General features: G+C 44.5%; 1 protein-coding gene across 1 annotated transcript in view; it reads left to right on the forward strand.

Moving 5' to 3' along the window:
* LOC147031545 (uncharacterized) overlaps nt 1–11,914 on the forward strand; it is a 51,916-nt gene extending 40,002 nt beyond the window's left edge. Inside the window, exon 5 of the mRNA XM_085864858.1 lies at nt 7,230–11,914. Coding sequence (XP_085720984.1) covers nt 7,230–7,578 — 349 coding nt within the window. The 3' untranslated portion in view covers nt 7,579–11,914. The remainder of the gene's footprint in view (nt 1–7,229) is intronic.
* The last annotated feature ends 4,255 nt before the right edge of the window (nt 11,915–16,169 follow it).

Here is a 16,169-nt window from a genome sequence, read left to right on the forward strand (position 1 = left end):
TAAGTTTAAATTACCAATATCTACATAAATGTGAATTGTCAATTAATCACATCACAATTATAGGCCCACAGCACCTGTGAGAGGACACATGTTTCTCCGCATTTGTATGACCTCATGATTTTTCCAAAATAATACAATATTGCTCTCATTATTACCTCTGCCACCGAAGGTGGACGGAGGGTATGTTTTTATCCCTGTATGTCTGTTTATTTTATTACTTACAAAATCGAAGATTCACAAGTGTATTAGTTCGTCTTGTCTGTGATTCCGTCTGTCTGTTTGTCTGTGTTTGTCTGTATGTATGTCAATCGTCTACAGGTCACAATTTTAAACCGATCTTCACGAAACTTCATCAAATGATTGAGTTGGTCATAAGCAAGAAGCCTTATGATTTTGAGGTGCAAAGGTCAACAACTTTGGCAAAATTCTAAAATCATTAATTTTCATCTGATTGACTTGAAATTTGAAGAGGATTTATATTTCAGGTCAATGAATTCAACGAGCCAATTATTTTTGAGGTCAACATCGACCAAAGGGTCAACATAGGCCCAAGGTCAACAACTAAGGTGGCATTTCTAAAATCCTCAATTTTAATCTGATTTACTTGAAAGTTGCAATTTGAAAAAAATAATTGGCTGATTGAATTCATTGACCTGAAATATAAATCCTCTTCACCATTTTTTTCCCATCATTAACAAGGTTAATAATGCCAGGGTGGCTTGGAAACTGGTGGTCGCCGAGCTGGTGCTTTCATCACCACTCGTAAATATGCATAGCCTTTGTTCATAGCACAGGTCCATGAAGAGGGACTTTTTCCTGGTTCTGATACTCTATCCGAATTCGAGTTCTGATACTCGACAAATACAATTAGTGCTTTGTCCATTTCTTTTCCGCATGTGGAACGCAGCTTAAAATGTATTGTCATGATGCTGGCAGTTAAGTTAATGCCCCCCCCCCCGACCAAAATTGTGGTGACGGGTGGTTAATACCGCCAGCCCGGGTAGCCGAGTGGTTCTTCCTTAATAGGAGGCGGACACGTTGATCCTCGGAGATTATAACGTGCGTGGAAGGGGTGGGGCGCAATGGCGGAACGACGGAGGCATAGTGAAGTACAGCACAGGGGGGTTTATATGCGAACACCATGACAAATACACGGGCACATCAACTTAAACTAAACATGGGAAATTAATGAAAATAGACAAATATTTACAAAGGACAATAATCAGAATATGATAATACGTCAGGTAAACTAAGTCTAAAGTCGAGGTGCCTCTACACACACACTTAAATATGGACAAGGGGAAACAAAATAAAAGAAAATCCTTCCTTTATTCTGGCACTTAGCTTGGTTCAGAGATGGTCTTTATGGAACGTGGAATTGAGATGGTCTTTATGGAACGTCTTGCATGTGTAGATGCACGCAAAATAGTGCCAAGTCGCTCTCTCGCAGCAGGACAAACGTATGTCAGGCAATTCGTGAGTGGTATTCAACACCAAGACTCAGAGACCCCGTGCAGCATAGAATGGCGCCGTCCCCTTCAGTGACATGCACGAGGCTTTGAGGCCAGTCTCATACGACCAGCCAAAACTCGATGGCCAGTGACTCGCTTCACCACGCGAGCCACTTGCCTCAGCACGAACACGAGAATCGTGTTTTCTTCTTCATGCATCGAAGGAAAGCCAGCCGTAAAGCCCTGTTCTTACAGGCCATCTCCTAGCTATGTTCTCTCTCAACCATGTGCGTCCCTCACTCCGCACTCGTGCGTTCCTTCCCTGAACTCTGTCTGATATCACCGAACAACTGTTCCACTACCTCCGGGGCGTGGCTTGCTCGCCCCAAAACCCGGGAAGGTGGGGCTTCTCACCTGTTCGGCCCACCTGCCTCGCTTCTGGCGGCACACCCACCAATCATCAGCCTCGGGGGCGTGACTTTGCCTGCCATCACCCTTGGAGGCGGGGCTTCTTCCTACTTGGTCATGCAGCTTGGTTGTAATGGTTCATTGCTGGTTTGTAATCCAAAAAACATAGGGAAAAGTCACAGAGGTGGCAATCACAGACTGGGGAACATATCCTTAATCCCTATGTAATTGACACTGCACTGCAACACTTATGCTCACAGTTTCAATTCGTAATTACATCAAGATGTCTCCTACACGTCCACGGACCAAACAACTCCATTCAAACCTACAGGTAGGTATGGGAGCATGTGCCAGAACAGCGCGTCGCTGCGTTCACTTTCCGCCGGTACTCCAGGGGCCTCTATCTGGCCATCCCCCAGGCAGATGCCAGGCCCATCCCCATCTCCTTGAGATGATGGTCAACCTGCTGCAACCACGAGGCACATGGTTGGCCCACTGGCCTCCTCCACTCATGAGACTCCCTCGCTGAGAGAATCTGGTGAGCAGGATCAGCGTCAGGAAAACGAGCCACATGTCCATACAGCCGCAACTGATGCTCACGGACTATGCAGGTAACAAATCTCATCCGAGTCTCTCTCAGCAACCACTCGTTGGACACAAAATCCGACCAGCGATAGCCAAGGATTCTCCAAAGAGACCTGGTACCAAAGGAATTAAGTCTCCGTCTCAGATCCTTGGTCAGAGTCCAAGTCTCGCATCCATAGAGCAAGACTGGAAGTACCAAGGACCTGAAAACTTTGACTTTCGTCCTCCCGCACAGGTACCGGCAGCGCCACACCCCATGATCCAGTGAATCCATGACTCCCCAGGCCCGACCCAGACGTCTATTGACTAATGACTTGCAGCCAGCAGAGACGTGAATATCACTGCCAAGGTAAGTGAATCTCTCCACGACCTCAACAATCTTAACCACAAACAGACACAGACAGGACAGCAGCATCCAAGATGTCACCGAAAGCCTGGATCTTAGTTTTGACCCAAGAAACCCGTATTCCCAGCGGCTCCGACTCCTCATTCAGCACCTCGAGGGCCCCCAAAAGGATGTCTAAAGTCTCCGCAAAGATGACTGCATCATCTGCAAAATCAAGGTCCGAGATCTTGACATTCCCAAACGATGCACCGCAACTTGATCTCTCTGACATCCTCCCGAAAATCCAGTCCATACAAGTGCTGAAAAGTGTGGGGGCCAGTACACACCCCTGACGAACTCCAGTAACAACTGGAAATAAGTCAGAGATGGTACCACCACACTTCACAGCACTCTCAGTACCAGAGTAGAGTTCAGACATCAGATCGATCAGTTTTGGTGGCACCCCACGAAGACCAAGAATCCTCCAGAGGACATCCCGATTCACTGAATCGAACGCTTTACAGAGATCAACATAGGCTGCAAGCAGCCCCTGCTGAAACTCTCGTCTGCGTTCGGTGAGGACACGAAGGGCAAGGATACGGTCAATCGTTGACCTCTTTGGTGTAAAGCCTGACTGCTCTGGACGCTGGTGCTCAAGCAGATGGTGGCGAACCCTATCAAGAATTATCCGAGCAAAGACCTTGCCCGGCACTGAGAGCAGCGTCACCCCTCGGTAGTTGTTGCAGTCTTGGTGATCACCCTTCCCTTTCCAGAGAGGGACGACAAGGCCCCTCTTCCAGTCAGTTGGGATGATGCCTGTGTTCCAGGCAGAGCACAAAACTGCATGCAACGACACGAGTGCAGCACTTCCACCAGCCTTGAGAAGTTCAGCATGGATGCCACAGATCCCTGGAGCTTTGCCCCGTTTCAACTGGTTCACCGCAGCCCGTGTTTCCACAACCGAAGGTGGACCACAGTTGATTCGAGGGTCAGCAACAAGGATTGTAACACCCTTGACGTCCAACTCGACAGCTGGGGGATCAGCCTGGTACAACCGCTCAAAGTAACCGGCCCAGCGGGCCTTCACCTCAGACTCCTCTGTCAAGAGCCTACCACTCTCAGCAAGAACTGCAGTGCTCCGAGGGATGGGCTTGGATGAACGCAATGCGCGAATTCCCCTGTAAGCGGGACGAGAATCACCTGTCCACAGGTGATGCTCTACCCCCTCACAGATTCCTCGCACATAGGCCTCCTTGTCCACCCTCAGTGCACGTACAGTTTTACGCCTCAGCTCCCTGAACAGCTCAGCTCTGCCATTCAGCCTGGCCCTGCGACTCTGGTCAATGGTATCCAGTGTCCCTTGAGAGACAAAATTCTTCTTTGCCCTGCGGTGAGCTCTTCATCATCATCATCATCATCATCATCATCATCATCATCATCATCATCATCATCATCATCGTCATCATCAAACCTACCTTTCCTATGAAATTCCTCCATCTACCCCCACAACCGTAACAATATGTTTAGCACTTGTGGACTTAGTTCCTGAAAAACTTACCTGGATATGAGCCTCCGTTTTCTTATTGTAGCGCACAGACGACTTGCTGCCATAGTTCTTCGCTACTTAAACTGAACTTTCACCTCCAGCCAACCGATCCAACAATTCCACTTTGATTCAAAGTCATCACTTTCTTCTGTCTCATTGCACTAGATTTCCCATCACCACTCTCTGTTTACTTAGGAGGCATGATTAAGGGCAAAAATTACAGGCAAACGTTCATGAATTACAAAGAAATCATGGTAGCGGATCCCCGGTACTTCAAAATATGTACATGGCAGAGGATGCGTTCTTTCCCAGCCATGCAGCTCCGTGGTATGCCGTAAAAGGACGGGACATCATGTGTTGTGCCAGAAAAACCAACAAATGAGTGAGGGACGTTGGACATTATACCGCGAATGGTGAATAAGTATACTGAGACATACACCTCAGACACGCAAATCCGCGACTGGTGAAGCCGTCGATGGTGAAGTCTTACTATAACCTACTATTCATTTGCAATTGGTCACTGGCGTTGACATCAACACAATTTTTTTATTACAGACCCGAGGCATCAAAAACTTACTTTATCAATCAAACAGTTTCAAATGGAGCACCTCGCTGCCGTTGGAGCATTTAAATTCTATCACATGTGGCAATATTATGCGAATTGCTGCTCCCAACTTGCCAGCTCGATGACTGAAGATGCCATTTGCATTTTTGCCAGCTCCATCCCTTCTGCGTTTAGAGTCCTGTGCGGGCATGGCCATCTTTGCTAGTTGAGCAAATTTATGAACCAAGCTATGTGAAGACTGACAGACTGCAACAGGACCAGCCCTCTACTTCCATAGAGATGATGATGATGATAATGATGATGATGAACATGTGTTAACATCATTCTGTACAAATGCACCACCAAACACTCATAAATAATTTGTGACAAACATATAGGAGTACAGATGACAAATAGCTACAGCTGCTTCTCTACAAGTAATAATGAAGGAGCAAACATGTGTGTCTTGCCGTGCCCTTTATAAAGAAGAATTAATCACAACTTTTTCTCTATAGTATCGGATAAATAGGCACTGAAGATAGTGCTTATTGGTCAATCGTAGTTTATTAGCCCCTCTTGGACTTAGTCTGAAACGGGGGCTTGTGGATTTGGTCTCGATTTTCGTGTCCATGCACGTGTGCGTGCATCCACCACCATATCTCGGACACATATGAACCGATTTTATTCGTACTTGGCACAAAGACAACACACGATGGAAAACATATGCACATCATTTTTTTTCCACATCAGATCCAAGAAGGCCGACTGGCGGCCATTTTAGTTGTAAAAAACCAGATGTTGAACATGTCCTCAATCATTTCTCAGACGTGCATTTACCGATGTTTTTCAAACTTGGCACACAGATAATGATTGATGGTATACATATGCACGTCATTTTTTTTGTTTTTTTAAGATCAGATCAAAGATGGCCGACTGGTAGACTGGCGGCCATTTTAGTTGTAAAAAAACACCCGATGTTGAACACGTCCTCATCCATTTCTCGGACAAGCATTTACCGATGTTATTTAAACTTGGCACACAGATAACGAATGATGGCTTACATGAAGCATTTAATTTTTCTCGAGATCAGATCCAAGATAGCCGATTGGTGGCCATTTTGTTACTTAAATGTGTCCCCAACCATTTCTCAGACATGCGTGGTCCAATTTTGTTCAAACTTGGCACGAGCACAGTACATGATGGCATGCACGTGCCCCTCACCTTATTTTGTGATCTGATCAAAAATGGCTGACTGGTAGACTGGCGGCCATTTTTGTTTTACATAAATATGGGCGAGCATTTTAACTCCATACAGCAAAGCTACTCAAACAATGGAGGTTGTGACGTTTTATGTCTTTATTACTTGTTTAGTTTGTATTTCTTTGTTTTAATTTCTATTATATTCTTGTATTTATTTTTTCATTCTTTGATTTATTTATTCTTAAATGGTTTTATGTATTTATTTTACACTAGACAACCCGTGAACCCGATGGGTTCCCGTTGTGACAGCGGTTGATGAAAAAATCATTTCAAGAAAAAAAAGGATAGCTTCAGCGAACTATACCGCTGAGGTTGTTTGCATTGATCAAATACTCCCGAAGAGTACTTGACTGAATCGGGAATTGATTTTTTTAATAATTTTTTTGTTGCTCGATTTTAACGAAACTTGATACTGCACACCGCAGGCGAATGGTGAGTACGGTGGGCCGAAAATTTTTGTGCTATCGTGTACTGTTTTGGCTGTATTTCGGGAACATACATATATAAAAGATGAGAGTTTTAGTAATATATAGATAGATTAGTGGAGAGCCCATCTTCATGGAGAGGATAATTCCCTCACTCGTTTTCTTCTTCATTTGTGTGCAACACAAGGCTCTGGGCTAGCATCATTGGCTGAGGGCATAGCTGTGCCACTGATACAATGCCCCCTGCTAGTTCGGGCAGGATTTTGGAACTTGGCCAAGGTGCCGGCAATAGCTTGCCCATTCTTTGCGAAGGACACCATAGGATATTTAATGTCCACCAATGAATGCTGGCAGATGGGACTCCAATTTTAACATCGAGCTGAGTGACGGCACACACATTGATGAATCCTGTGAAACACCGGGATGGCAGTTTATAGCTGGGTTGGGATTCAAACCCAGGCTAGACAGCTTAAAGGCATGGACGTACCTCTAGGCCATCCTGTCAGTCATCTCCTCCCACTTCTATGATGTCTATGTTTTAATCAAAACAATATTATAATCAGCGATTTTGATGATTTAGTATGACTTGTAATAACCACTCCCACCCAGAGTGGCACTATGTTGTAAATAATTACCGACAGAGAAACCGACGATCTCTTCTCTTCTTGTATCCCTTTTTCTGCAGAATTGAACCAACTTCAACAACAATGACAAATACAACTATCCTTAGGTGTCCCTCACGACAACCATCACACTACCGTCCTGGCGCACCATTTCCACAACCTCCCACACCTCCTCCACCACCTCCAACTGACACTTGTTCACCTCCTGCTGCTGAACATCCTACAGACACTCTAACACCACCTTCAGAACATCCTTGCTTGATAACTCTTCCTCCAAATCCACCCCCACAATATGCAAAGCCTTTCTGCCACACTGCCACTCCGGAACCCCCAGTATCAGAAGAACCTGATCAAGATGTGGAGCAGCAGGAAGGGTCAGAATACATAAACATTTTAACCTCTCAATCTTAACTTGATATGCATCAAAACCATAACCTTCAATCTGACATTAACTCATTAACTTTGATCAAGATCCTTAACTTTAACTGAAAACTTTCAAACTTATCACAAGTACCTTCCAAGGTATCAATTTCAAATGAGATTCTTTAGTTTCTTTTAATACAGTATTTGCAAGTTGCAGTAATATGGAATGGCAGGATCTTTCAAAAAGTGATGTTTAGCCAGCTATACATTTGCCAGCAGCCTTTAGAACAATAGGCTATTGTGTGCTGGTATTTGAAAAAGATTTATGTTGAATTTGAATTTGCCTTCCTGGATATCAAAAGAGGCAACCTCAGGTGGTGAGTGAACTGTATTAAGGTTCTTGCTTTTATGGGGACTCATTGAGCTCTCAATTAGACTGCCATGGATGTTTCGTAAATTATGGATAAGGTTGCATCTGTTTATTATTTATGCAAATATATCAGAAGTTTGACCACCCTCTCCCCTATGAGATAGGCATTGGAACTTTGTCCATTATTTAAGCTTAGAAACAACCCCAAACTCCCAAACAACTAACCCAACGTTTAATGCATGGGATTCTGTTCAGAGAAATTTTAATGTTTTGTATTTTTTTTTCTGCATGCAAGGTATATGGAAGAGTGGAGTGATGGAGGGTAGAAAGAAATTGCACTGACAGTGGGGCAGTGGTACAAGACTCGGACGTAACAGGGGGATGACGAACACAAGGAGTGGAGGAAATTTATCAACCTAAAATTATGTGGGTTAGAGGATTGGGGGGGGGGGAGAAGGGGGTTGGAGTGGAGTAGTAAACGAGGATGCAAAAGTTTAATTTGCATGGATGGAAGATTACCTGATGTGGGAGTTTACAGCCATATTCTGTTCTATTCTTGCGTATGGCAGCTTGGCTGCTGGGTATCTATCATTTCTTGGAGCGTGGCTGTGCCGTTGATGCTGAAGGAATTCATCAAGCTAGGAATTAGGGGTGCCTCATGTTTCACAGACACAAAACTGGACAAGCAAAAGAGCATTCCAGACTGTATCAAATACCTGATATATTCCAGAAACCTTCATTGATACATTCAGGTAACCTTCAGTGAATAGCTCTCAACGGAATCCTCTCTTAGCAATTCCCTTCTGGTGAAAGTACCTGAATCCAGGATCACTGCTCACCTCCACTCATTTATTCCTCTTTTTTTTTTACCACCTATGGGATCAACTTCCACATTATCTTCAATCTCAGTCTTCCCTCCAGATCTTCAAGACAACTGTTCACTGCCATCTCAGGTCATTCCCCATCCAAAACCATGATCTTTTCTTCTCCCATTAACTCACCCCAAGCCCAGCTCTTTTGAGTTGACAGTTTTTCCTTCCTGAGAGTTTGCTTCTGTATCCATCATATCCATCCCCTGTGTCCTCCCCCTACCCTTAATTCTTCCACACATCCTTTATTTCTCCAAGTGTTCCTCTATTTTGCCCCTCATCTCTACTGTTGGTGTATCCCCCCCCCCCAACTCTCTTTCTACTGTTCCTTTTTTCTGTTATATATATATATATATATATATATATATATATATATATATATATATTTTTTTTTTTTTTATATATATATATATATACATACAATCATAATGTCCAGACACACCCTTGCCCAATATTGCTTAAGAATTAGGGCCTCCATTCATTGTTGAGAGAAAATCAGAAGCATATCAAAAGATGCGTGGTTGGGGTGGAATCCATATCGATATCGGAGATCAGGCGAGTTGAGAAAAGGAAAGACGATGTGGGCTGGGATGATGGATTGCATGACTTTGCTCATGAAAGGAAGCAAGCTAAGTGGCCTGTAATTGAGAGAATGTGTCGTTGCACAATTCCTGTGTATTGGAGTGATGTTGTCTGTATTCCAAGCTAATGGAAGACAACCAAAGGTGTCGTCCAGGCATGAAGAGAGCAGATAGTTGATAGGCGAAAGCCGCAGAGATTGATTTGAGAACACGTCCAGTGCTATCATCTGTGCCTGTCACCAAGGCAGAGTGAAGACCAAGCAGAACTTTGTCTATTCCTTCTGGTGCAAAACGTAACAGTGTCCAGGAGGCAGTGGCTCTACTCGCAGGGTTGGGTTGGGTACAAGAGCTTTGGAGACAAACACTGAATTTATGCATTTAGCATGGTGTCAAGCAGAGTCAGCTTTTGCCTTTTGAGGTAGAGGAGGAGATAGAGGGCAAGCATACACCAAATCGACTTAACAAAGTGGCACCAGGACTTTGAAGACAGACAGGTTGAATCGCTCAGCCTTAAAGGTTGTACGATGTTTTCTGGTTTACTGCAAACCCGGAGGATGGACACACATTTGTTGCAAGCCACGTGGAATGACCTCAGGTTGCCCTCAGTCAGATTAGCCATCCATGATGAGAAAGCAAGCTGCTTTGTAGAAAGCAAGGAGGCTCATACCTCACCGCCGCATTCAGTGTACCAGGGCCTCGGCCTGAACGCCGAATGGATGGATATGATCGTTGCAGACAAAGATGTGTTGAACAAGTCGAGATTATTTTGTGTGCAAAATTAATGTAGGAAACATAATCCATGTATTTGTGGTACCGTACGCCACTGCAGTGATTTACACTTCGTCGCCCCAAGTGACCTGAAGCTGCTGAAACGTTACTTTCAAGCAGATGAACAAACAAGTGGAGGTTTAGTCCTCAATTGACGGGGAAAGATGAAACCATTACAACTCAAGTCACGAGTTTTAAATACATCTGATGACATGGTCTGCGTGAAACCTTTCAGGTTCTTCCTTTTTTTTTTTCTTCTTCGTTTATTTCCTTCTTGCTTGCTTTCTCAACACAAAACATTCAAACTTATAATGCTATTATTATACAATTAAGTGTCAAAAAAAGTTCAAAAAGGAAAGATCACTGCCTCAAAATAGTTTTACTTGCTGGTATGAATTATTTATCAGCCTTGGTGGTGTAATGATTTAGAGTGTCCACTCTGATTGTGGGAGGTCAGTGGTTCAAACCTCAAACCCTAACTGAGTTGTACCAAAGACTTTAGAAATGGTATGTGCTTCTTCCTTACTTGATGCTCAGCATTTAAAAGGGGAGAACATGGACAAACCACCATAAAGTTGGTCATGATAGTGCAGGCTTTGATCAGTTTAATGGCCTCCTGCATCATAGGTCCTTGTAAGGGATCACATATAGTCATGTTATTGGTTCACGAAAAAATATTTTCACGAAAAAAATAAGTGACCACTATATTCGTTATTGTTGTGTGTCTGTCTGTCTGTCTGTCTGTCCCGAGCATAGCTCCGTGGGTTTTGATCCGATCCTGATAAAATTTTGGTGGGAGGTTTATACCATGATCTAGTTGTGTTTTCCTGAAAATGGGTGTGCTGCGCCCATTATGGCAGAGCCACGCCCAAAAAACATGTGTTTTTAGGGGGTAGCCGATTTCAATTTGCATCTTCTCCGAGGGGGTTTGTCGAATCTGGCAGGGGTTTCGGTATTTGGTTAGCCCAATGGCACCTGCATAGCCCCACGGAGCTCGATTTTTCATTTTCGTCCCAAGGTCAAGGTCACAAGGTCACGAACTTAGAAAATTGCGAATTGTGTTTTTAGGGGTAGCCGATTTCAATTTGCATCTTCTCCTTGGGGGTTTGTCGAATCTGGCAGGGGTTTCGGTATTTGGTTAGCCCCATGGCACCTGCATAGCCCCACGGAGCTCAATTTTTCATTTTCGTCCCAAGGTCAAGGTCACAAGGTCACGAACTTAGAAAATTGCTAATAACATTTTTCGACATTTTGCAGCTAATAACTCGTCACTCGTACCACATCATGTTGATCATTTTTATAACTTGGCCAAAAATTATCACATTGTCTCATCCTTGACTTCTGAAACAATTTACATCGTCAAATACCGCTCGTGAACCATCGTCGTCTTCAGACTTGTATTATTACATTATTATTCCTACGCAGGCGAGCTTTTTGAAGCCATCATCCCAAAGTATGTATGACATTTGGTATTTGTGCATACGCCGCTAAACTGAACCATCTCTCCGTGCTTATGTGTAATAAATAAATAAATAAATAAATAAATAGGCCCTGATTCCTCAAACTCCGAAAGATTGTACTTGTGCAAAAGTCTGTTTTTCTTAACTTCTGGATTGTTCAATATTAGTTACATAGAAATGCATAACACAAACTGATATGCTAACCTTTTTTCATGCGTGCGTCGCTTGTTCGCAAGTACAGCGACAATCAATGAAATGTCTCGTGTATTCTTGTAACTCCAATTTACAGATTCAGTGAAGGAGACAAAAGGGTTTTCTTTATTAAAACTGTTCAAATCTGGACTGGTCTGCTTGGCTTCATAATTTAATTGTTTGTTGTTTTCTAATCTGAGCATGACTCAGCTTATGATGCAGGAATCTGGAGGTTCAAATTTCATGTGTATACTCCTCACAAAAGGAGTCAAGGAACAAGAGTTTGGAGGTTTGAGTTGGTTTTTGCTGAAATGTGTTCATATTCTGGTTGAATTGTACATTCGATGATCAAACATGATGTCAGTGGAAGCCAAACTTAAGTTGTTATGTGAAATTAACATGGCTGTCTGCAATGAGTGTAAAAATTGATGATGACACCAGTCGACAAAAAAATGGCAGACAAGTTGACAATGTCAGACACATGGCTTTTATAACGTGTGTGACCACAAATGGTTCCGAGACAATCTGTAACCGCCAACAACTCAATGTCCAAAGCATATTTAATCAGATTTAACTGTAGATGGTGCAAGCCGGTCCATGAGAGTGATGTTGTGGCCCAGAATTACAGCGGCAAGTGCATGGTGTAGAATGGAGATCATGGTCCTTCATAAAGATTAAATTGGAACCTTGATGGTGAACCAGATGGACGACTTCAGGCATAATGACCTCATCGATGTACTTGACACCAGGCCGAACACCCCTCCAAATGACGACAAGATTAATTCTTCAGTCAACTTCAATACTAACCCATACCATGAGGCTGCCCCAAACAAACCAATCAAGGTACCTAATGGCGCAATCACAAAATCGCTCCCTACCGCATCTCCAAAGTTCAAATGTTAATCATTGAAATCTTGGCACAATCGAGACACGTCAGTGAAAACAACATGGCACCAATGGGTTCACCCTCATGTTGTGACGCTGTATCACATTCTGTATGTGTTGCTCTCGATGATTATCTGTGTTAGAGGGATGATGTAAATGTACAGAGGACACTGGCATGGATAATGCACCTGAGACTGTGCGGAAGATGTGATTTGGATGTGAATTTCCAGGACCGCTCAGTTAAGGTGACGAATAACGATAATTATGACATTATATGTTGCAATTCCATTTTCCTGATTGAGTCCTTCTTCAACAGCCATCTTTTACAAAATCTACGATAACTCGAATGGCCACTCTCGGAAGAGCACATACCTCCGCCAGGTAAATTAGTTTATGTTTTGTATCCTACTGATACGCCGGATCTGGATTCTGACCTGAACTAAAATCTAATCGGCTTGTTCATGTCACCTAACCAACTCATCCACCAAGTTTTGTCATAACTCGTCCACAACTTTTAGAGATACCATGCTATACATAGTTTTTGGCCCAATCTCTCAATGGTTGAGAATCACTTTAAAAAGTCTCGGATCCAGATCTGGATTCGGATCTTCACGAAAATCAAACCATTTAGTCCGTGTCACATACTCAAGCTCTCCACCCAACTTCGCCCGAATCCGTCCACAACTTTTTGAGATATCCTTTTCACAAACAAGGACAGACAGGGGTGAAAACATAACCTTCACTCCCCTTCAGTGGTGGAGGTAAAAAGGAAACTCAACACAGGATGACAAAGAGGCTGCAAAGAAAAAGATTGCAGGCTCCAACCTCATGGTCTCCATTAACGCAGCAAAACATGGCCTTGCCATCTACATCAGACACGGTTTTCGAAACCGGAGACAAAGACTCGCTACACACATCAGTAAAGATTAGCGGTGTCACTGTTGCAAATGTGTACAAGACGCCCACACAAAATGGCCATCACCTGCCCGACCCCAATACAACCCCTACGAGGTTTACATCGGGGATTTTATCAGCCACCACACTGGATGAGGAGAGAGGGAAAATGATATGGCCGCAGAACAAATGACTGACTGGGCATTGACGGCCGATCTCAACCTGCTGTTTGATCCAAAGCAGTCAACGACCTTCCACTCAGGACGTCGCCTCTCGGAACAAATCCCAACCTCTGCTTCCAGCGACCAATACCATACTTCTCTCTGCTGCGACCAATACCATACTGCATGGCTTCCACAAGACCTCCACACGTTGCTGGACAGCGTAGACTGAAAGGCTTCAAAAGGAACACAACAAAACTGGGAACCCGGACGTCGCGCCGGCACTAATTGAGCCTCTCGACACTGAACATCTGAAGTACTGGAACGAGTTTGTGGAGTCAACGGACTTCACCCACAGTAGCCACAAGGCATGGGCATTGCTGAGTTAAACTTTGCCAACTGGGTGCCACACAAAGCAGTACTGCTGCCATCCCAAGAATTTTCCCTGATTCCATTGAATTTCACCTCCTCCAGACCTCAAAGACCCTGACCTCCAAATCACTAAGGCAGGAGGTAAAAAGGGATTACCTCCGAAACCTCCACGAAAGCCCACTGAGCAGCCACATGGCAGCCCCATATACAAATAAAGACATTGACGCTGCATTGTCGGCAACCAAAAATGGCAAAGCCACAGGGGTCGGTGGAATTTTCCCTGAATTCCTTAAAAACCCCAGAGAATAGAGTCAAACCCGGTTGGTGTCCCTTTTCACTGCTGTCCATGAAACAAAGAAAATTCCTGCAGCCTGGAAGAAGGCTAATGTTATTGCCATTCTAAAAACTGGTAGGCCAGCAGACTTGTCCTGCAACTACTGCCCTATACTATCGGTGACGAGAAGCTGATGGAGAAGGTCCTACTATCTCGTTTAACCCCCACCCTGGAGGCCTTCCTGCTTTATGAGCAGGGGGGCTTTAGGCTTGGCTGCAGTACCTGTGATCAGTTAATTGCCCTCTCCAGCTGGTTTCCAGAGAAAACATAAGATGGCAACCGCCTCGTGGACCTGCTGTTGACCTGGCTTGGCATGGTTCCATGGTTCTTCTCTGAAGGGCTCCTCCTCAAAGTCTCGAAAGTCTTCCGCTGTCAGAAGACAATCAGACTACTGTTGGTATTCCTTGGGGACCGAAAGGTCCGCGTTAGTCTCAATGTTAAAATCACCTGTGTTCGAACACTAAACGATGGCCTCCTTCAAGGTTCTGTTCTTGTCCCCACCCTCTTTAACAACTATGTTAGCGACCTACCAATAACGACCTCCTTCAACTCACCTATGGTGACAACATCAAATGCATAGCGCAGAGACCCGACCTATGTACCCACCATCTTGACAATCGCACAGCAAATGCAGAGGTGGACATGACATTCTGTGGTATGAAAGTTGAAAATGTCCGTTATCCCAAATACCTTAGGGTTACATTTGATCGGACCCTGACCGACAAAGAACACCTGCAAAGGTGCAAGGAGAAGGTTCGGGCACAGGTAAACCTCATCCAAAAACTGGCCGGAACATCATAGGGAGCCGGCACTAACACGCATGGCAAGTCTCGCCCTCACACACTCGATGTCAGAGTATTGCGTGCCAGTCTGGTCGGCGAGTGCCCATACGAAGGTCATCAACGTTCATTTAAACACCATGATGAGAACAATGCCTGGAACCCTCAAGCCAACAAAGACTGAGTGGCTTCCTGTGCAACATTGCTCTGCCAGCCATCTGCAGGGATGTGCTATCATCACGATACTTCAGCCGCATTTTGGCTACCGAAATTCCAGCCCAGCACCGTTTCACTGAACATCGTTACCGGAGCCCATCAAAGCGAAGCCGACTTGTGGAGGGCCAGTTGGGAGGCTGCCACAGCTCCTAAAAAACATTCTATATGACCCAACCATTGCTCCACACAGTTTCACACTCCCATGTAAGCAATGGGCAGCCCTCAACAAGCTTCTCAATGGACAAGGCCGTTCTGATAGCACCCTCCACTGATGGAGGATGAGGCCGGATGCACTCTGTGACTGCGGAGGACTTTCAGACGACGGAGCAACTCACGTTGCACTGTCCTTTGCGGAAGTTATCGGGAGGACTCTCAGCTCTACACCAACTCACCACTGAGGCAGCCACGTGGCTGCAGAACCTGGATATTAAACTTTAGCGCAATCCATATTGGCCATTTACAAAAAGAATAAAAATCATAACTGTGTGTGTAGTTTCCGAGACGAGAGCAAATACCTCTTTCGGGGAGGAAACCCCCCATAAACTCCTTCTGTAGACCCCCTCAGATCCTCATTTTTTTTAAATGCCGTGAACAAACTTTGGTACACCATGGGTGATGAAGGTTGTGGTCAGGTTTCATTGAAATTGTGTGTGTAGTTTCAGAGAAGAAGTTGCAAGTGTTTGTGGCCATACAGACGGACTGATGGAGGAATGGATGGACGACGCACCATCCCATAAACTCCCCGGAACTACGTTCCA

This window comes from Eptatretus burgeri, chromosome 2, assembly GCF_056783735.1.
Source record: "Eptatretus burgeri isolate ZD-2024b chromosome 2, Ebu_testis_v1, whole genome shotgun sequence".
Classification (NCBI taxonomy): Eukaryota; Metazoa; Chordata; class Myxini; order Myxiniformes; family Myxinidae; genus Eptatretus; species Eptatretus burgeri.